General features: G+C 34.8%; 1 protein-coding gene across 2 annotated transcripts in view; it reads left to right on the top strand.

The window, feature by feature from the left end:
• atp10b (ATPase phospholipid transporting 10B) overlaps positions 1 to 23,929 on the top strand; it is a 46,513-nt gene that overhangs the window by 6,617 nt on the left and 15,967 nt on the right. For both annotated transcript variants that reach the window (XM_051859761.1, XM_051859760.1), the window contains exons 2-10: positions 6,907 to 7,111; positions 9,233 to 9,318; positions 11,403 to 11,509; positions 15,011 to 15,142; positions 15,569 to 15,696; positions 17,057 to 17,309; positions 17,489 to 17,700; positions 19,967 to 20,116; positions 23,297 to 23,822. In XM_051859761.1, coding sequence (XP_051715721.1) covers positions 6,907 to 7,111; positions 9,233 to 9,318; positions 11,403 to 11,509; positions 15,011 to 15,142; positions 15,569 to 15,696; positions 17,057 to 17,309; positions 17,489 to 17,700; positions 19,967 to 20,116; positions 23,297 to 23,822 — 1,799 coding nt within the window. The remainder of the gene's footprint in view (positions 1 to 6,906; positions 7,112 to 9,232; positions 9,319 to 11,402; positions 11,510 to 15,010; positions 15,143 to 15,568; positions 15,697 to 17,056; positions 17,310 to 17,488; positions 17,701 to 19,966; positions 20,117 to 23,296; positions 23,823 to 23,929) is intronic.

The following is a 23,929-nucleotide window of genomic DNA, read 5'->3' on the forward strand; positions in this document are numbered from 1 at the left end:
GGAGTTTCCATACCACAGTGTGATTGAAAAAGTTAATACACTTTCTATCGCTGCTCTATAGAACTGAAGCCTTTCGGTCTTTGATACCTCAAAACTTTTTGAGCTGTCGTGGGAAGAAGAGCCTTTGGTGAGTTTTTTTGATGATGTAAGTTCGTTTCAGCACAAGGTTGTTAGCACAGCACCATTCAGTTAGAGATGAGACCTCATTCCTGCAACTCTATCTGTGATCAGATCAACCAATGTAGCATTTAGTTGGCGTGATTGTATTAAATGCTACATGAGTTACAGAGAATGCCTGGATAGCAGTTTCTTCTGGTTTAGAATTTGGAATTTTTCACATTATTTTTCAACATGAAAGTAAGCTATTTTCTTTCGGATTCATTAGCCGCTATAGGTAGAGATGGGTGCTTTTGAAACACTGCTTTGTGAAGCTTCGTACTTCGGAGCGCACATTTTTAATGGTGTTTTTGTATAAGAAAAAAAGCAAGAGTAGTAATTAATTGTCTCTTATTGGCCTGATTAGCTAAGCCCTCTATAAAACACACAAAACAAGACCGACAAATTAATAAAAGAACAATTATTCTACAGACAATTCATATTTAAAGTTATTTGATGATTTTGTAGATTACATTTAATAGATTACACTTTCAAGAAAACATTTGCAATTGGTTTGTAAAAGATGTACGCATGTCTGGGTTGAGTTTTCATAGTATTTACACTGTTTTGACCAGCAGGTTGCCAGCATCTGGTGTTCTGAGCGCTTCGGATTTAATTTAGCAATTTAGTTTAATTATTATTCATTAAACTTATTAATAAAGGTTCATTTCCAGCATGCTTTGGGTTCATTTTAAGCAAACAATACAGTAATTTTTAAACAATAGCTGAGTTAAATAAAACTACCCAACATGTTGGGCAAACATTTAACCCAACCGCTAGGTTTGTCCATTTTCAACCCAACTTGGGTTGTTTTTAACCCAGCATTTTTTTTTAGTGTACTAGAGTAAATAACTATAAGAATAACAAGTAAACCGTAAAACTAAGCTGTGTTTATGATTATGATAATTAAACTAATATTATAACAAACACCAGTTTGCATTTTCATGATTTTCAGTAACTTTTAACATTATGCCAGTAGGTGGCGACAAGTCTTTATGAGTGAGTCATTGAATCATTTATTTAACCGATTCAAAAACTCAGATTCATATGAGTGAGTCATTGAATCATTCATTTAATCTTTTTAAAAACTCTGATTCATATAAATGAGTCATTGAATCATTTACTCAACTCTTTCATTTGCTGATTCATTCAGGAATGAAATACCAGTACTACAGTTGATTCTGCTGTGGCTTTGCTTTGAAGTGTTTTCGTTGTCTGGAGAAAAACAGACAAAGTAACTGGCAATATAGTGTCTTAAATGGGAGTAGCTCAATATTAAGTTCTTGTTTATTGAATTGTAATGCTATAAAAGCAATATTATATGCACAATAATGTGATATTGCTTAAATATGCCACATTTTGTAAGTAAAATGCATTGTTTAGTCTTACGTGTGATTTCAAGAGAATAAATTTACAGGCAACATCTATTGTGCTTAGGCACCATGATGCACGACAACCAGTAGTGATGATTTCATTCAGTTTCTTGGCAAGGGCTGCTTTTCCTTTATGACATTGTTTTATCATGCTGGAGTTTCATACCCATAAGTAAACAATTCAATTTCAAACGGTTCCCAGCAGTCAGACAATCCCTCGTTCCACTGGCTCCACAAGGGAACCGTCTGTCTGAAAGCAACAAAATCATTACGCTAATCTAATACTTCACACGGTTTTACACTGTACAGTGTTGCTAATGCTTGTAATGTGCACGTTTCCCTCCCATATTTGAACTGAATGAACCATGGTGCTTTCCTCCAGCGGTTATGATTGATTAGTTCCTATTCTGCCCCAAAGGGAGAGAGTTTTATAATATTGTTCACACACATAGTCGAACCCACTTTCATTAAAACAGCTCAGGGCAGACAAAGTGATGCTTATTCCGTCTTGACTGTTTAATTCTATCCTGCTGAGAATTTTTACTGCTGTGGAATATTTAGGAAAATAAGCAGCTTGTCCTCATGTTCATTTAGTAAACAGGACTTTTAAACTTTCTGAAGAAAATGCGAGTCGCGCTTATACATGCAAAACTGACCACCATGATGCTAGGATGTTGTGGATAGGTCGCTAGGGTGTTGCTAAGATGTTCTAGGTGGTTGCTTGGGCGTTGCTAGAGTGTGCTGGATGGTTGCTAGGTGGTCTAGATATGAGCTGGGTTACTCAATGAAGTGTAACGTGCCTACTTAGAGTGGTTTGTTCAAATCCCTAATACTAAGTAAGTATGAGCAATAATCTCATTTTAATCAATAATTTTTTTTGAGGGGTCAATAGGGATATTTCTGCCATGATAGTCTAGTGATGTAATTAGGGGCTGGAGTCAAATCCTGAAATAATATCAATTTCTATAATGCACCAAGCAAATTTGAACTTGGCTGAACTGATCTCGCCCTGTGTTTGCATTTATGGAACACATCAGAATTTACTTTTTGATAACACTACTTGTGTTTTATGGGAAAAACCCAACCCCAAATAAAAACAACTATTATTATTTATAATAAAACTTACCTTCAGCTTTCACTGTATACTTCTGAATTATGAACCGAAGTGAGAACATACATTATTAACGTATGTACATATTTCATTAAAGGTGACACTTTATTTGTTACACGTTACATGTAGTTACTATAGTAATAATTCTAACCTTAACCATATAGTAATTACATGCAGTTAATATTACTCAGTAGGGCTGTAAAATCAATTAATTGCGATTAATGCGTCTAACATAAAAGTTTGTTTATATATATATATATATATATATATATATACACACACACACACACACACACACATATATATATTATATAAACAAACTTTTGTGTTAGATGCGATTGATCGCGATTAATCGATTTTACAGCCCTATTACTCAGTGCTTAAATGTATAATTACACTGTAACAAGGACATCTTAAAATAAAGTGTAAACTTTTATTTTTTCAATATATAATTAATATTACTCAGTAGGGCTGTAAAATCGATTAATTGTGTTTAATCGCATCTGACATAAAAGATTGTTTATATAGCGTATATATTTGCATATGTGTGTGTGTGTGTGTGCGTGTGTGTGTATATATATATATACACAAACTTTTGTTAGATGCGATTAATCGATTTTACAGTACTTAAATGTACTTAATTTACAGTTACATTAAATGTACTTAATTTATATTTACAGTACTTAAATGTATAATTACACTGTGACAAGGACACCTTAAAATAAAGTTTAACCTTTTATTTTTGTAAAATATAATTAATATTACTCAGTAGGGCTGTAAAATTAATTGCATCTAACATAAAAGTTTGTTTATATAATATATGTGTGTGTGTGTGCATGTAAAATCGATTAATCGCATTTAACAAGTTTGTTTATATAATATGTTTGCATATATGTGTGTGTGTGTGTGTCTGTGTGTGTGTGTATGTATATATATATATATATATATATAAACAAACTTTTATGTTAGATGTGATTAATCACGATTAATCGATTTTACAGCTCTATTACTCAGTACTTAAATGTATAATTACACAAGGACACCTTAAAATAAAGTGTAACCTTTTATTTTTTTGTAAAATCACTGAAAAACTCTTTGGTTCTGCACTAATCACTAAATTACATATTTTGGCTTCAAAATGGTGAAATTAAACAAAAAAGGTGACTTTTTTTTATTTTTTGTCTTTTTGAAGTTCAATTCAAAATCCATTTGCCTCAAAAATTCAGAGGGAGCTCTTGCTCCCAACAATAATAGTGATGCATGATTTACCAAACACTCCTAATACTTAAAAAAGGCAGGTTTGGGCTTGCCGTCTATAATCAGGCTCCTGGACATATGTGTGGAGAGGAGAGGGGCAGTTGGTGTGGAGGAGGGATGCAGGAAGAATTGTCAGGAGTGTGGCAGGTAGTTATTTATAGATCCCTTTCCTTGTGATAGAACATACTGCCCCCAAACTTTCATTAACAAATACATCTGCTGCAAACAATGGCAAACTTTAACAAACAGTTGCCAGGCCGGCTGACTTAAATTAGCATGCATGAGCTTTGACATTTGACATGGCATGCATTGGTATCACAAAAATGTGAGTAGGATGCAGTGTAAGTAATGCCTCCCGTCCTGATGAGTCACGCCGATCTTGTACAAATGTACATGCATGCACCTTTCCCACAAACTGTATGGGTCGTCACGCTTCTGCTAGAGCAAACATGATCTAACGTGTTGTGTGCAACCTTGCTCATTTCTTTGGTCTGACGCCAGTCATGTGAAACTAGAAGAAACTTTGGGCTCTCCCCTGCCATTTAACTGAGAGGAATGCAGATATATTGGTGGATTAGATTGAAAAAGCATGCTTTGAAATGCTGGCTGCACCTACTCATTCATAGTTAACATCAGAGACACTTCAAAACACATCTCAGATGATAGGATGAGGACTTTCTGATAGAGAGTAACTGGTGATTATGATTGATTATGATGAAATGATAATGGTTATGATGGAATTGCCTGCCATGCATGATCATATTTTATCTTCAGCCACTGTAGTTTTTCACTTTAAAGGCGGCGTGTGAACGTCACAAAATTCAGCGTGCGGTGGAATGCTGTGAAATGGTATAAGGTGTTGTCTCTCGTTCAAAGATAGAGTATTCAAGAGCAGGTGTTTGTCTCACACATCATCATTTCTTCACACTCACACATTTTGACTGACAGTTAAATGCCAGAAATAGACGTCTCGCTAATCACAGACTGCAAACAGTGAGTTCTTCTGGAGCGCTCCTCGCAAGATTTATCTCACGCCACTATCTCAAACAGACATCAGCCACTTCATTCAGAGAAATGCTTGCTTGGCACAAAACAGCAGCAGGCCTGCCTAACTAATATTCTTTTGTCAGCCATTTCATTAGTAAAAACATAATTAATTCATTTTCTTCTCTTAGTGGTATAATTGAAATGGATTCAGGTTTGCATGAAGGAAAAGGGGTTGTTTTGAGGGCAATGTTTGCCTGGCAGTGGGAATGAACTGTAAATTTATCCATAATTTGACAGCAGCAAGTTGTCATACTGTACCTCAAATTCAAAACAAAAAACAAAGAATTTTTCTTAAAGAAAATTAATTGTGCCATTATTTTCCAAGACAAATAAGTATAATTTCCCCCACTCTTGCTCATTATTGCAATGCAAAAATTAAAATAATTATTTTATGTAATGCAGTTAAAAATACTATGTTGCATTAATGTGAATCTTGTATCCTTATTTGTGCTTAATTGTTATAAAAATAATCTCACAATGCAAAAAAAAATAAAAAAAATAAATAAAAATCATATTACTGTAATGTGAAAAAAATATTATTTTTTGTAATACAGTAAAAATACTTTGCATTAATGGTAATGTTGGTTTATTGTTCTTGATTACACACATATGTATGTATATATATATATATATATATATATATATATATAATATAAAAACAATGTCACAATGCAAAAAATTGCATTTTTTGAATCTAATATCCTTAATTGTACTTAATTGACAATGTTACAATGCAAAATAATCTCTAAATTTAATATTACATTAATATGAATCTAATGTCCTTAATTGTGCTTAATTGTTATAAAAAAAATAAAAATAATCTCAAAGAAACTCATATTACTGTAATGTGAGAGAAAATATTTAAATTATTTTTTGTAATACAGTAAAAACACTATATTACATTAATGGTAATAATGTCCTTAATTGTGCTTAATTTTTATAAAAACAATATCACAATATAAAATAATCTCATATTACTTTAATGTGAAATATATATAATTCCTTTTTGTAATACAGTAAAAATGTTATATTACATGAATATGAATCCAGTGTCCTTAATTGTATTTATTTGTTATAAAAAATAACTTCACAATGCAAAAAAACTCATATTACTATAATGTGAAAAAAATATTTTATATCATTATCTTTTGTAATACAGTAAAAATACCATATTACATTAATAGTAATAATGTCCTTATATGTGTTTAATTGTTATAAAAACTATATATATATATATATATATATAATTATTTTTTGTAATAAAGTAAAAATGTTATCTTACATTAATGTGAATCTAATGTCCTTAATTGTGATTAATTGTTCTAAAAATAATTTCACAATACAAAAAAAAAAAAAAAATTACTGTAATGTAAAAACATATTATTATTACCTGCAATACAGTAAAAATATTTTTTTTTAGTTTATTTATTTTTTTGGTGGTGGTGGTGAAATTCACCCTTCCTTTTATGCTTGCAAAGCATTAAATGTGTTATCAAACTGCTTCCATGTAACTTGACAGAAGAGAAGATGTGAGCTCCACCCTGGAGTCATGTTGAAGATGCTCCTCTGCTGAGTGTGAGGTGTGACCATGACGTTTCCGTCAGACAGTAAAGAACCACCCAACCCAGTTGTGCGTGTAGAACAGCATACCTGACATTCACAGCGTGACTCCTGTGCTCCTTGATGACAGCTGACATTGACACATACTAGAAGATGCAAAGTTTTATTGATTCAGGATGCCCATAGTTACAAAAATTACACATAGATATGCTCAAATTAGCAATAAATATGTCCTGTACTGCTTCCAAACTAATCATGAATTTTTCATACGTATATTATGCCGTCTACATCCGTGTATTCGTACCCATATTAATAGTGTCCGAGTGTGTCTGTGCATTTATATGAAACCCCACAAAGCATCAGAAGAGTCCGTGTGAGGTATTAACTCTCGTCTCCTCACAGGAAACAGATGTGCTTCGTGGAGAGGAGGTGGAAGGATGTACGGGTGGGGGATTTTGTGAGAGTGCTCTCTAACGAGATCATCCCAGCTGACATCCTGCTCCTGCACACGTCCGACCCTAATGGAGTGTGCCACATGGAAACAGCCAATCTGGATGGAGAGACCAACCTCAAACAGAGGAGGGTGGTGCCAGGCTTTTCTACTCTCGTAAGTGCCTATCATAAAATACCTGTGGGAGAATCTAAAGCGTACAGCTACAATGAGCCCGTTAGGACACTTAGGCCCTGATTACACCTGGTCGATCGGATCACAAGTGGACGACACTAAATACAGGTGTAAACGGGGTGTAAAACGTTTTGAGCTTGTCCACTTCCATAGTGTAAACGCTCATGTGGTCGAAAGACCGTCTACTCTCTGTCTGCTGACTTAACATTATGGGAAATGCTCTAGCCAGACGGGATTTAAACTTCGTCGGCTGAAAAACCATGTTTGGTCTGAAGATGAAAAATGTACCAAGCACAATGTTCTCTCACCATTCCTGATTTCTGTCATTTCTGTCTCCATGTGTTTTTCCGTCATCTCCGGATGCGTTCATATGTAAATTGCATGAGCTTATTTCATCCATTAGATTGAAAGATCTGAAAAAAAAACATACATTTAGACCGTCCCCTCAAAGAAATCAGGACAGAAGTGGCTGAAAGTGGACAAAAGAGACGGATTAAAACACCAGGTGTAAACGGTTCTCGTCTACTTGTGATCCGATCGACCAAAACGCATCTTAATACCAGGTGGAAACGCTCAAATATTCATAAATGTCATTGATAAAGTGTTAAATAAAGTGAAATATAACTATAATATATAAACTATAAACTATAACTATAATATATTATTAACAGAAACTGATGTAGCTAAATTAATTCTTCCAGAAGTTTCAAGAAAAAATAATAAAACAGTTGTGCTGCTTAATTTATTTTTTTTGTGTGTGTAAACCATAAAGCTTTTTTACAGGATTATTTGATAAACAGAAAGATCAAAAGAACAGCATTTATTTGAAATAAAAATTTTTTTAACATTATAAATGTGTTTATTGTCACATTTTTATGCAATTTAATGTATCCTTGCTAAATGAAAGTATTAATTTCTAAAGATTAAAATAAAATCTTACTAACCCCAAACATTTTAACAGTATATTGTATATCGTTTGTTTATTTATTTTATTTAATAATAATTGTTATAAAAAATAATCTCACAATGCAAAAAAAATTTTTTACTGTAATGTGAAAAAAAAATATTATTATTTTTTGTAATACAGTAAAAAATTATATTACATTAATATTTATTTATTTTATTTAATAGTAATTGTCATAAAAATAAACTCACAATGCAAAAACTCTACTGTACTGTGAAAAAATGTTATATTATTATTTTCTGTAATACAGTAAAAATACTATATCGCATTAATGTGAATCTAATATCCATAATTGTGCTTAATTGACAGTTACAATGCAAAATAATCTCATTACTGTTATGTGAAAAAACATATTATATATTATTCTTTTTTGTAATACAGTAAAAAATTATATTACATTAATATTATTTATTTAATTATTGTCATAAAAAATAATCTCACAATGCAAAAAAATCTACTGTAATGTGAAAAAATAAATTATATATTATTATTTTTTGTAATACAGTAAAAATGTTATATTACATTAAGTAATATTTATTTATTTATTTGTTTGTTTGTTTGTTTTTATTTTTATTTTTTTAAATCGCCACCCTTTTATATGTTTTCATACTTTAGTTTTTTTAGCCCTGACGAAGGCCTGTGTGCCGAAACGCGTTGGTAAAATAAAGTCTTGATCTTTTAGCTCCAGTTTTTTGTTCATTTCTGATCCCTCCACACCTCAAGTGTTGCTGGTTTTGTTCAAAAATAAGTCATACTTCAGTTTTTGACAGCTTCTGAAGTTTCGTTATACATCACTCTTCATTATGAGTCAGCCAGATGTCACTGAGAGCAGTAAAATAATAAGTGTGATTGTGTAAAAGATAACTAACAACTCCCAAACACACACATACCTGTCATACCAATCTGAGTGACACACTAAACACCGCTCTGTGTCTGAGAACATGTACAGGAATGACTTGTTGATGTTTATTTTGGTCATGTGTTTATCATGACTGCTCAGTTTGCCACGTGTGCTTTCTCTGTCAAACAGTAGGACTTGTTGGACAGCCCTCGTTAGTCAGTTCAAAGTACAATATAATGTAAAAAATGAGGATATAGAAGGAGGAAATCATGCATGACCTCTCTCTCTTGTGTTTCAGGGTGAACCATTTCAACCTCAAACATTTGACAGTACTGTAGTGTGTGAAAACCCCAACAACAACCTCAACCTGTTCAAAGGTTATGTGTGAGTATCTGAAATCAATTTCACTCAATTTCATGCACGATTAACTACATCACGACTCCATCGTGACTGCCTCTTTTGTCAGATCCACACCAATGAGCAGCGTTTGTTTGGCCTTCAAATTTGTCATTTCCTAATGAGGGAAACTGCTTAAACCCTCTGATGCGTCACGGAGGAAAACATGTTCATGTCTCTCTTTTTTAACTTAAAAACACATAACCATTACTAGTTTTCTTGTGAGAGGTGCACATCTGTCCACTAACCCCATTTCTGCTACATAAGAAAAAAAAATGCTTTTGTAAATCATAATTATGACATAACAATCTGTCATAATTTTTGGCTTTTTATCTTAAGTTCGACTTTATAATCATAGTTGTGGCTTAGTATGTCATACTTTCAACTTTATATCATAAATTCAACTTTTTGTGTCATAATTATGACATAAAATGCGAAAATTATGACAGTAATTATAATTTCAACTTTCTGTCATAATTTCAACTTTGTATCTCATAATATGACAAAAAGTAAAAAAAAAAAAAAAAAAAAAAGTATGACTAAGTGTCATAATTTTGGCCTTTTAATCTCATAATTATGACTATATCATAATTTTTAACTTTGTCATAATTTCAGCTTTATAATCTCATAATTATGATTTTGTCATAATTTCACCTTTTTTCTCATAATTATGACAAAATGTTAAAAGTATGTCTTAGTATGTCATAATTTCGACTTTTTAATCTCATAATTATTACTTGTGTCATAATTTCAATTATGACTTTTATGTCATAAATATGACATAAAAATTGAGAATTATGACTTAGTATGTCATAATTTCAACTTTTTGTGTCATAATTATGTTACAATCATAATTTAGTATGTAATAATTTTGACTTTTTATCATAATTATGACTAATCTCATAAATATGATTTTGTATGTCATAATTTTGATTTTGTAATCTCATAATTATGATTTGACAATCTTATAAATATGACTTAGTATGTAATAATTTTGACTTTTTACTTCAAAATTTTGCCTTTTTAATCTCATAATTATAATTTAGTATGTAATAATTTTTACTTTATCTCATAATTATGACTATAATCTCATAAATATGATTTTGTATGTCATAATTTCTATTTTGTAATCTCAGTTATGACATTGTATGTCATAATTTTGATTTTGTTATCTCATAATTTCAATTTTGTCATAATTTTGACTTTTTAATCTCATAATTATGACTTAGTATGTCATAATTTAAACTTTATCTCATAATTTCAACATTTTATGTCAATTATGACAAAATGTTAAAATTATGAGTTAGTATGTAATAATTTTGACTTTTTATCTCATAATTATGACTATAATCTCATAGATATGATTTTGTATGTCATAATTTTGACTTTGTAATCTCATAATTATGACTTAGTATGTCATAATATCAACTTTATCTCATAATTTCAACATTTTATGTCATAATTATGACAAAATGTTAAAACTATGAGTTAGTATGTAATAATTTTGACTTTTTATCTCATAATTATGACTATAATCTCATAGATATGATTTTGTATGTCATAATTTTTATTTTGTAATATCAGTTATGATTTAGTATGTCATAATTTTGACTTTGTAATCTCATAATTATGACTTACCAAATCATGAAATGTTCTTCCATAGTCCACTGCAGTATATTTCAGAGGTTGATGCATCAGCACTTGCCATGTCATCTGCCATGTTGAATTCATATTGTTATAAATAATAAATAGAACATATAAAGAGAACATTCATGTACAATAATGGGTTAGGGTCAAAGGTCGTGGATGTACACCAACATTAAAATTACCGTTGCAAAGTTTCCCCACACAGCCAGAGCATAAAGTAGGCTGACAAACAGACTTGGGCCTTTTCTGGTCCCGCTGCAGCCATATTAACTGGGTTATCACGCTGAGAGATGATTCTGATGTTCCCAAGCATTATAAAGCTCTTATCCTGCTCTTCCATTCAAAGACGGCCCCGTTACTCACGTGGCACACGCTGAGGTAATTAGTCTGGGTGAATAAGGAAGATGCTGTGTTTGATGTCACAGGGAGAGGCCTGATAAGAGGAGAACAGGCTTCGGCATCGATAGTCTTCTGCTGCGCGGGTGCACAGTGAGAAATACTGATGACGCGGCTGGAATAGTGGTGTACGCAGGTACATTTCATCATCACATTTCACACTACCCTCCATAGTACTGTGTGTTCACATGGGATACACTAAAATATATGCTTAGCTACATACACAATTATTTTGTTGAGAGGCATATTTATTGTTTTTAATAAAGTAATGAATCGTAATAATATCATACTACAGTAAAATCCCTTTAAAAAGGACTGTGGATGTACCATACCAGGATACCTTGATATTAGTCATGGTGCTAAATGATCACCATGGTACTTTCTGGACTTTTATTTTGTGATAAGAAATGTCCCAAAAACCTTAGTATTGCTATTGTACATTTATTTGCAAACCGGTGTCTTGACAAATCGGGTCCTCCCCAAACTGTCAGTTAATGATTATCCTAAGTATATACGAATGATATTAATTTAAAATACGCATAGCTTATTATATAATGCGTACGAAAACACATTAGTGCATAATAAAATCAATTAAAAGTAATTTCTGGCACTTGATTAACTGTTAATTAATAAATAGCCTAGCATATTAAGTAAATAACTGAACATCATTAATTTGTTTTATTTATAACTTAAGTATTTGGACATTCAACACTTAATTTAACACATTAAAGAGAATATACAACCTGAATTCTGGAAAAGTTGGGACGTTTTTTTAAATTTGAATAAAATGAAAACTAAAAGACTTTCAAATCACATGAGCCAATATTTTATTCACAATAGAACATTTGATTCAAATTTGATGCCTGCTACAGGTCTCAAAATAGTTTGGACGGGGGCAACAAATGGATGAAAAAGCAAGAAATTTTGAAAAGATTCAGCTGGGAGAACATTTAGCAATTAATTAAGTTAATTGATATCAGGTCTGTAAAATGATTAGCTATAAAAGGGATGTCTTAGAGAGGCAGAGACTCTCAGAAGTAAAGATGGGCAGAGCTGTGAAAGAGTGCGTAAAAAGATTGTGGAATACTTTAAATGTTCCTCAACGTCAAATTGCAAAGGCTTTGCAGATCTCATCATCTACAGTACATAACATCATCAACAGAGAAATTTCTAAGCGTAAGGGACAAGGCCGAAGACCTTTATTGGATGCCCGTGGTCTTCGGGCCCTCAGACGACACTGCATCACTAAATGGGCCCAGGAATATTTCCAGAAAACACAATCCGCCGTGCCATCTGCAGATGCCAACTAAAGCTCTATCATGCAAAAAGGAAGCCATATGTGAACATGGTCCAGAAGCGCCGTCGTGTCCTGTGGGCCAAGGCTCATTTAAAATGGACTGTTTCAAAGTGGAAAAGTGTTCTATGGTCAGACAAGTCCAAATTTGACATTCTTGTTGGAAATCACGGACGCCGTGTTCTCCGGGCTAAAGAGGAGGAAGACCTTCCAGCATGTTATCAGTGTTCAGTTCAAAAGCCAGCATCTCTGATGTGAGCCTTGGCCCACAGGACACGACGGCGCTTCTGGACCATGTTTACATATGGCTTCCTTTTTGCATGATAGAGCTTTAGTTGGCATCTGCAGATGGCACGGCGGATTGTGTTTTCTGGAAATATTCCTGGGCCCATTTAGTGATGCAGTGTCGTCTGAGGGCCCGAAGACCACGGGCATCCAATAAAGGTCTTCGGCCTTGTCCCTTACGCTTAGAAATTTCTCTGTTGATGATGTTATGCACTGTAGATGATGAGATTTGCAAAGCCTTTGTAATTTGACGTTGAGGAACATTGTTTTTAAAGTATTCCACAATCTTTTAACGCACTCTTTCACAGCTGTGCATAAGTGCATAAGTGCATACGATATGGGCAGATTGCATGTTTTGGAAGGCACTATGAATGCTGAAAGGTATATAAAGTTTTTAGAGCAACATTAAACGAAAAATACGTCAAAGACGACCAGGAACTCTTCAGCAGCTGGAAACTTATATCAGGCAAGAATGGGACCAAATTCTAACACCAAAACTCCAGAAACTCATAACCTTGATGCCCAGACGTCTTCACACTGTTTTGAAAAGAAGAGGAGATGCTACACCATGGTAAACATGCCCCCGTCCCAACTATTTTGAGACCTGTAGCAGGCATCAAATTTGAAATGAGCTCATTTTGTGCATAAAATTGTAAAATTTCTCAGTTTAAACATTTGTTATGTTATCTATGTTCTATTGTGAATAAAATATTGGCTCATGTGATTTGAAAGTCTTTTAGTTTTCATTTTATTCAAATTTAAAAAACGTCCCAACTTTTCCAGAATTCGTGTTGTATTTAGGGTAAGTGCAAATGCGTGTATAAACTAAGCAATCAGGCTAATCGCTTACCTGTATGCTATGCTGCTAACTAATAAAGACGTAAATGGTCATTATAACATAGTTGTAACACTATTTATCATAACATGATTTTGTAGGAATTGTAATCAGGCGCTAAAGAGAGTACCTATTAAAAGCTATTTGAACCAATGGGATAATAAAGGAGACCCAATTTCAGGGGGGACCCAATATGTCACTACGCCGGCACTGAATGTACTTCCTGGCAACCCGCCAAAATAAAAGCTTGCTGATTTTAGGTTTGAAAAAGTTGAAAATTCATATATAAAATGAAAAAAAAAGAAATAAAATGAAAATGTAAATATTAGCATTGTATTTTTAAGTGTACTATAAAATAATTGTATCTTTATTTAATACTCATTTTTTATTTTAAAATATAATAGTATTATCACACTTTATTATTTTGTTTTATTTTATTTAAAAAAACTATATATATAGAACTATACATATCACGGTTTCCACAAAAATATTAAGCAGCACAACTGTTTTCAACATTGATAATAATCATAAATGTTTCTTGAGCATCAAATCATCATGATTTCTGAAGGATCATGTGACACTGAAGACTGGAGTAATGATGCTGAAAATCCAGCTTTGATCACAGGAATAAATTACATTTTTACTATATATTCACATAGAAAACAGCTATTTTAAATAATAATAATAATATTTCACAATTTTACATTTTACTGTGTTTTTAATCAAATAAATGCAGCCTTGGTGAGCAAAAGAGACTTCCTTCAAAAACAACCCCAACCTTGAATTACTTCCACATCCTTTTCTTTAATTTCCCCATCTGTAAGCTGTTTTGTTTTTATAAATCACGTTGTACATTTCCATTCATCATCATTCATAACGATAAAGCCTAATATACTGTGACATCTAATAGTGCAATAAACCCATGTTATACAGCCAGACTCTTTTTAAGTCTTTAACATCCCATTTACACTGGCAGTGACGCAACAAACTAGAACACTCTCCCATTATAATCAATGAAGCTGTCTATAATGCAAACACGCGCAACAGCTTAGTTGATTATAATGGCGGCATTATAGTTCATTCTGTCACAGTATACTTGAAAATGGCATTTTCTATAGCCCACTATGTCTCTCTTGATAAATTATACACATGGCATGGCTTGTAAATGGGTGTTGCTATTTTACAAATGTTCTTGTTTTTACGTCATGATTTATTCATTGCAGGACAGGAGACCAAATCCATGTTAAACAACAGCGGGCCCAGGTACAAACGCAGCAAGATTGAGAGGAAGATGAATACGGATGTTCTCTTCTGCGTGGTTCTTCTATTTTTCATGTGTCTCATCGGAGCCCTGGGTACAGTACGGGGAACATCCCCCTCGATAATTCAAACGCACACTACACGCTGCGGAAAACACGTTACTTCAACATACAAGCCTAGAAATGACACTTTGATTCTAAACGCCGAAAAATGAAGCTGTGTTCAGTGTGAGCCGCTTCAGCATGCGGCTGATCTCACTGCGGTCTACAGAGATAAAGAGTAAAGTGCTTTTACGACCTCACTCAACCCTTTTCCTTCTGTAAGGCACGAGCCAAAGAAGGACACTACAGATGCCCAGAATAGCTCACTCACACACCGGTCTCTTATGAAAGCAATAATTACTCTCGCTCTCTTTCTCTGTGGTTTCGAGTTTCAATGAAGCTTTATTGGAATATCTGTATTGAAATACAGTACTGTCAGAAGCAATGTCATTAATGAATGTAAATGTCTCTGTCTCTCAGGCCATTCTATCTGGTTGGAAACTTTTACCACTATGCCCTCATACATCGTCCCTGACAGTAATGGAAATTACACCCCTTCAGTGTTAGCAGGATTTTACATGTTCTTCACAATGATCATCTTACTACAGGTACACAATCTGTCACTTACACTGCATATGTTAAGGACATTTAGTGAAAGTAATGGCCACTACACTAACATAAATTTACCATCTTAAAAGGTTCTTTACTTTTCCTTGAGCTTTTGATATATAAGAGATCATCGTACTATAAGAATATCATGTAAGTTTCAGAACTGAAAACTTCCTTGTTAGTCCAATCAAAGCTTTTATTAACACCAGATAGGTGAAACTCCGCCTCCGCAGAAGAAATCAACGCCTACTTCATCATTGCAACGTTAGCTCCGCCCACTGGTGTGTTAGTGAGATGAGGAGGAGAGAAGAGCGATACAGGACTAAAATAACATTACCTTTCAAAGGATCCTAAAGCTAGGAATATGGTTATTTATTTTCAACAATGTGAATGTCTCAGTTGAGCTTTATTTATTTGTATTCGGTACATTTCACTGTGGATTCTTTGGTAAATCAATCGCATTGCGGTGCAAACAGACTTTTACGATATGGACTCGACAGTAATGCAACAACTGTGTCAGTAACTGTCAGTAATTCTGATGTCTGATCTGATATTATTGATTCATGTACAGTCAGATGATCTTTGTCTGTGTGTCAGTAAATCAAACCAGTGACTAAACGCTCAACTTCACATTGTTTAAACAGTGATTAAATTATATATAGAAAGCGATTAAAGAACGCTCCCTTTACAATCGCTGGAGCTGTCAATCAAACAGCGCGAGTTTATCAGTGACTGAGTTCTGGACTCGAACCAAAACTCCCGTTTTATTCAACGAATCTCTTAGTTACATCACAGTTTACTCTGTTAGTTATGATGAAAGCATTCGTTAGTGTGCAGAAATTGAGTTACAATGACAAGATCACTGCTTTCATGAGCTCAACAACATGTCTGTGATCGACTACAATGTTCATCACTGCAACCTTTCATTCTGCGATCTAAATATAATGCTTTCCACTTTTAATTACCCTTGAAAGCTGTAACAGTAAAAACATGCTAAAAGTTTTCAAGAGAGTAATACTTAGCTATTTCATATGCAAAGATGTCAGCCAATCACAGCAGTGGGCGTTTACACTGAAGTCTCACAGCAGACACGCCCCTTAAAACAGAGCGTTCAAATAAGAGGGCTAAAATCAGGGTAGGAATAATGACTTTTATTTGTATATTATGACCGTTTTTGATGTAAAAAGCATACTGACATTAAAGTGTACCCCAGGAGACATTATAAAACAATAAAACAACGCAGTTCACGACCCCTTTAAAGTTTTATATTGTACCCTGTTCATGAAAAGTGCCAAAAGATTGAGATTTCAGGTGTTTATCTCGCTCCTGACACTAATTTGTCCAGGACTTTCTCTCTAGGTGATGATTCCTGTGTCACTGTATGTGTCCATTGAGCTGGTGAAGATGGGGCAGATCTACTTCATCACTCAGGACATGGAGCTTTACGATGAGGAGCTGGACAGTCGGGTCCAGTGTCGTGCTCTGAACATCACAGAGGACTTGGGACAAATCCAGTACGTCTTCTCAGATAAGACAGGGACGCTTACAGAAAACAAGATGGTATTCAAGCGCTGCACCATCATGGGGACTGAATACTGTCATGATGAGAACGGTGTGTTTATCTCTGTTTTTATATACTGTATTTTAAATTGTTCCACAATATTTATGTTTTTTATTACCATTTTGCTGTTTTTAATTACTATTTTTATGTTTGTCCTGTTTTGTGCTGTTAATTATTATAATTAATCTTAAAGTATAATAAGGACAGGTTTTATTTTTGGCATTCCTCAGCTGCTCGCTTGGCGGTTGTCAATGGAGCAAATGAGGAGGAGGTCACTATCTTCCAACAGACAAAGCTTCCTCCTCTCTTCCCTCTGGAAGAAATACAGGACTGCCACACGGGAGACAGAAATCACGCCAACACTCAAGTCACAGCTGCCAATCGACGCAGATCAAAAGTGGCGGCGGGAGCCCAAAGTGACATGGCCTTCAGCAGTCCTCTGGTGAGATCATAGATCAGAAGACGCTGATATCTGTGTTTCAGAGGGGAGATTGGGAATTCAGGATGATTTGTTTTGAAAGAAACTTCTCTTTCACGCTCTCCTAAAATTGGCTGGATGTTTTGAGGTAATGGGAATTTAGTAGATAAACGAGAAGCCGGTTTTGCTCGGCAGTCATTTTGGCCATGTGCACACAGTTTTAGGAATGACAACAACGTTTAAATATGGGATCAAATCCCTTCTTGTTCCATGTGTGTATGAAACAGATTTACTTGCAAAATTGTGATGATTATTGACAATATGGTAACCAAAGCAAAGATCTGGCATCTCACGCATTTGGTATCTGCTATTTTTGACTAAAGTAATATAACAGCAAGCAAAAACTTATGCCCTACAATTCACGTAAATACAGTCAGTTTTGGAACGTAAATAGTTGAGAGAAATTGCATGTTGTGTAACAGTATATTGGATCTGTGCATACGCTCTTAAAGTGACAGCAGCCTAATAAACCTGCTGCTGTCTGTCATGTTAATCATGTCACTCGCTGCTCTTGACTGAATAACTTTTGTAACTTTAATTGTAAGCATTAATCTGTATTACATTTTTACAACAAAGACTATAAAGTGTTATTTTAGATTAATTAATTTACATTAATTACAACAAAATTACCCAAATTATCAAAAAAATTATGAGATAATAACAAATTAACTGTATGGCAGTATATATATGGCAGTTTGTCCCATTTTTAATCGTATCATATCGAAGTTGGAAAAACACTAGTGCACACACCAGGGTCAGAAATTAACGTGGGCTTGGGGCAAGAATGCCACTAAAATTAATAAAAATGCTTCCAAAAACCAATGTATGGTCTCATTTTAATATTGATAAGCAATATCACACGAGCAGAAATGCTGTTTTCCCGAATATCAGCACGTTTGCAAATATGATATTGATTTTATACAAAAACTCAATAAACAGTAGATTAATAGGCTATTAGGTGACTTACATTTTAGACACAATATTGTCTGTTTTTCCTCTATTTTGTCAACAAAAATAATTCCGAACAGTAGAGCCATTGCCGTCTCCTTGCAACACAGTTTCAGTTTCATTACTGAATGAATCTGTGTTTTTGAACGAATCGTTCTAATGAATGACTCAATGACTCACTCAGTCAATTCTACTTTGTCCCTGAATGAATCAGTCGTTTTAAACGAGTTGTTTGACTGAATGATTCAATGACTATCTTGTTAAGACAATGATTTGCCGCCACCTACTGGTGGTTCTAGTGCTGTCAAATTGATTAATCGCGATTAATCGCACCTAACATAAAAGTTTGTGTTTACGTAATATATGTGTGTATATATATATATATATATATATAGAGAGAGAGAGAGAGAGGGTCTGAGGGATGAAGATTGAATGCTGTTTTTGTTTTCGATCGTGATTATAACAATAGTTCTGGTTAAAGAGAGAGAATGCGTTTACAAATATACTATTAAGAGCGAACATCATTGTAAATATAGCAGAGGTAAAGTAATTGTAGTCGTAGTAGTGCATACAGTGTTTTTGTCTTTTTTTCCTCTGGGGGCGGGGGGAGGAGCCTCTTCCCTAAACATAACTAGGTCAAGCTCCACCCATTACGTCCAGAGAGGGGGAGCTGGACGCCATTTGGCATTACAGTGAACAGGTGCATATTTTTTATATTTTTCATTTTTGGATTTATTTAGGGTATACTATGTTTGCTGTTTTTTCTAGCACCTCTGTTTTTCTTGTGCATACAAAAAAGAGACTTCTTAATCTAAAAAGTTCAATCCATTTAGTACACACAGATGCCCAGTGGATAAAATGATCAGTTAATGGAAATGGCGCCATATTTTCCCCATGGTAATCGTGGTTTAATTTATTTGAATAGAGCTGAAGTGTATAATTTCTGACGTCTCGTCCCTGACCCATCTTCCTTCCATGCTCCTGCATGCTCACGGTCTGCCCTGCAGATGGCCGAGCAGTTTGGTGTCAGTTATGAGCACAGCAATGCTGGCTCTGATCCGCTATGTTTCGATCCGTTGACATATGGGGCTGCTGGGGTGCATTAAACATGGGCTACTGATACTGTACAGATTGTCTCGCGTCCCGCTGCCTCATCGTATGACGTTGCGTCTTTTGTTGTTGTACGATCGTGTAATTTTCCACCAATGGAAACATACCACATGGTCTTGCTGTGCATGATGTAATCGGGTACGCGCCTAACCGTTCGTATTTCCTCAAACAGGAAACAGTGGTGGTTCCAGACAGGAAGCTGATGCTGGAGGTGGACCGTGAGATGGCGAGCATCCAGAAGGGGCCCTACCTGGACTTCTTCCTGGCTTTGGCCATCTGCAACACAGTGGTGGTTTCTACAGTGACGGCCCAGAGACAGAGGGTGAGAGCGTGGACGGCACTGACCTTGCTGGAGCCGAGAGGGTTGGGGACTCTGACTCACAACACAAAAACTGCCCTTGTGTCAAAACAATAACAATAATAGCCCACCATGTAAATTATGTAAATGAGTACCTGTGGCCGCAGACTCGTTGCCCAGAGGTATTTTATTACTGCCCCTGCATGACTAATTCTTCTTTGGCTAGTGTTTCGCAACCCGGTGGTATGCTTTATAATTACTACATTTTAATTCTCAAGCAAGCTCCAATGGCTCACTTGGTGGAGGCAATTAGATTTTTCATCAGTCGGACGGACAGCGTCCCCCAAGTCCACCCCACAAGTCTGTAATGAGTTGAGTCTGAGAGAGAAGTTTAGTGTAGCTGAGTATCCTTCACTGCTGGTCAGTGCTAATTTCCCAAATTGCACTTGAGGACCCCGAGCAAAGCACTTTGTCCAGGGTAGAAATTATATTTGGCCTCAGACCTGTAGCACTGAGACGTTCAAAGACATTGGGTCAACATTAATTAAGTTGATTACCAATGGAGCATGATTGTATCACCCTGGGTCCATCACAACCTAAGAGGCAGTCACAATGTGTGCAGATCCACAGTACCTGAAGAACGAGATTATTAAAGCATGGGCTCACTTTCAATATTTGCAATATTTCAGTTTTATCAGAACACACAGTTAATACAGAAAATCAGATTTAACCCTCAGGTGTTGTTCGGTCATTTTAGACCAAAAAAGTTTATTGGAATGGTTACAAAACTTAATGACTTTTGTGGCAGTTACTATGCGACCACAAAAAAAATTGAAAAAGCTAAATGCTTGTACAAAAAAATTGTGTTAGCTTGTGTTGTGACCGCCATGGGAAATGAATGGGGAAATACGAAAAATATGAAAAAAGAGAGTAATTTTGGTGGGTATAATCTACAAATCAGCCATGATGCAGGAAAAAAAAACACAGCAACGAAGGGGCGACGCTCCAAAAATATCAAAAGTGCAAAATAGTCAAGAAAAAGCATTACACAAGAGTACAAAACAGACACAAACACTCACACACACTTACACAAACACACAACACACTATTATATACACACAAATGAACTGGTGTGGGTGTAACAATATGGCAAAATTGAGCCTCAAATGAGAGGTTGAAATCAGATCAGACCCAGATCGATTGAGCTCTGATAAAGAATAAAGAAAATTTATGCAAAAACTGACACTTGAAATAAACATTTCAAACAAAAAATATCTAAACCTTGACGAAAAGTAGTCTTTGAGAACACCTAAATATATACACAAATCCACAACCTAATAAAAGTAAGTTTTTTATGTCTAAAATCTGCTATATATGAATCTAGTGGTTACATCATGGCATTACACAAGTTTTTCTTTGTTTACTCCCACTAGATGGCACTGATCTACCTTCAAAAATGAGATTTTAAAGGCATTGGGCTGTATTTTAATGATCTAAGCATATGGTCTAAAGCGCATGGTACATGTGCACTTAGGGCGTGTCCGAATCCACTTTTGCTAGTTTAACGATGGAAAAAATGGTCGGCACACAAGGCGCATGGTCCAAAAGGGTTGTACCTAGTCACTTAATGAGTCATGGGTGTGTTTTGGACATAACGTGCAATAAACCAATCAGAGTCTCATCTCCCATTCCCTTTAAAAGCCAGTTGCGCTTGCACCATGGCGGATTCGCTATTTACATGGTGGGATTTGCAAGCGAAAAAGATTGAACACTTCTCCAGAGAGGAATCCTTTTATTTTTAATATTTGGCATGTTTGTGTGCTGCTGCGCGTCCCTGTGTGTGTATACGTGTGTTGTGCACCCCCCTATAAGCGCATATTACTGACGCGCCCTTTAAATAACAAAAAAAATATTGCGGCATTGACTTTAGAGTAGGTTTTTGTTGGTCAATGGCGCAGTCGTTTTCAGTTCCTCAAAATAGCAACACGCCAACAATGCACCTGAACACACCTCGTTTTCAGACCAGCACACCCATGGGTGAACAGATGGGCGCGAGTGCATTTGCTATTTAAACAACGTGGCGCAGGACGTGAAAATGATAACTGTGTTGGGCTGAAACTAGTAAAAACACTTGTGTCATGCCTGGTGCCGCATTGCGCCGGGTGTATGATAGGGCCCTTAGTCTCTATTTTAACATGAAATACAGCTGTAATTGAAAAATAATAAAAACTATTTAAAAAAAAAATACATTTTCATATTATTTTCAATTGATCATAATTATTACATAAATAATAATTAGTGACATAAAATTGTCTCAAAATACAAAATAAGAATGAAAAAAAATTTAATTAACAAAAATATATTATATTTATTTTACTGAAAAAAAAAAAAAAAGTTACATTTTCAGGTGTTCGTCACTTTTGACCGCAAACAACACGTGTGACTTCCAAATTAACAATACCAGAGGGTTAACTGATTCATTTCAGAATTTTTTTTTTTTTTTACCATTGATTTAAAGTAAACAAGACTTATATTTACAGAATTTTGATTTGTAATTTTACAAATAGCCAATATATACACTACCATTCAAAGGTTTGGGGTTGGTACGATTTTTGTCTGCATTTATTTGATCAAAAGTACAGTGAAAACAGTAATATTGCAAAATATTATTACAATTTAAAATAACTTTTCTATGTTAATATATTTTAAAATGCAATTTATTCCTGTGATCATTACTCCAGTCTTCAGTGTCACATGATCCTTCAGAAATCATTCTAATATGCTGATAATCAATGTTGAAAATGCTTAATATTTTTGTGAAAACATTGATACATTTTTTTTTTTTCAAAAGAACAGCATTTATTTAAAATATAATTTTTTTGTAACATTATAAATGTCAATTTTGATCAATTTAATGCATCTTCGCTCAATAAAAGTAGTAAAAAAATTTTTTTTTTTTTAAATCTTACTGATCTCAAACTTTCAGACTGCCAGCAAGGACTTTATAAAAAGACTTCATTAATCACACTCAAAATAAAAATAGCCCTATTTATTTCAGAAGTGATAACTCTACTCACTAAATTAGCATGCAATTTGGCACGGTCTCACATGCTTTTTTTTTAAAAAAAAAAAAAAAAAAAAAATGTAATAATGCTCTATTCCATACAGCATCTGTCAAGCAAATAAACATATGTACTTTTCCAGGTCAAAGGACACCGTACCTCTGCATACTCAGGTGGTTCATTTCATAACATGGGACAGTGGTTCAGAAAGGGTTCCCTGCGGAAAGTCTTCAGCTCCATGAGATTCTTCAGGAGAGGCGAGGACACACTCGCAGATCCTTTTGCCAAAGATGAAGACGAGTCTGACATGTTTCACAGCTCAGACATCTCCGACTCAACTACAGGGCAGAAGGTCATTTCAAGTGAAAGCGAGTTTAAACGCAGGTCGGAGGAGGTGTGTTTTGAAGCCCACAGCCCAGATGAGGCCGCTCTGATACATGCAGCAAAGGCTTATGGGTTCACCATGGTGGAACGCACTCCTCATTACGTCACTGTCAAGCTGCCTGATGATTCGCTGCTGAAGTTTGAGGTGCTGGACGTCCTGACCTTCGACTCGACACGGAGGAGGATGTCCATAATAGTACGACACCCACACACCAATCAAATCATCATGTATACTAAAGGAGCTGATTCAGCCATCATGGAGAGACTGGGGAATGTGTTTTCAGGTGAGAATGAAAGACGGAGTCAGGAAGTGTTATCAGACAACACCTGATCAAAAACATGAACCAACATACAGCATTCAAACTGATGTAACTAATCAAAAATATATTCC

The sequence above is a fragment of the Ctenopharyngodon idella genome, chromosome 14, assembly GCF_019924925.1.
Source record: "Ctenopharyngodon idella isolate HZGC_01 chromosome 14, HZGC01, whole genome shotgun sequence".
In the NCBI taxonomy this organism is placed as follows: Eukaryota; Metazoa; Chordata; class Actinopteri; order Cypriniformes; family Xenocyprididae; genus Ctenopharyngodon; species Ctenopharyngodon idella.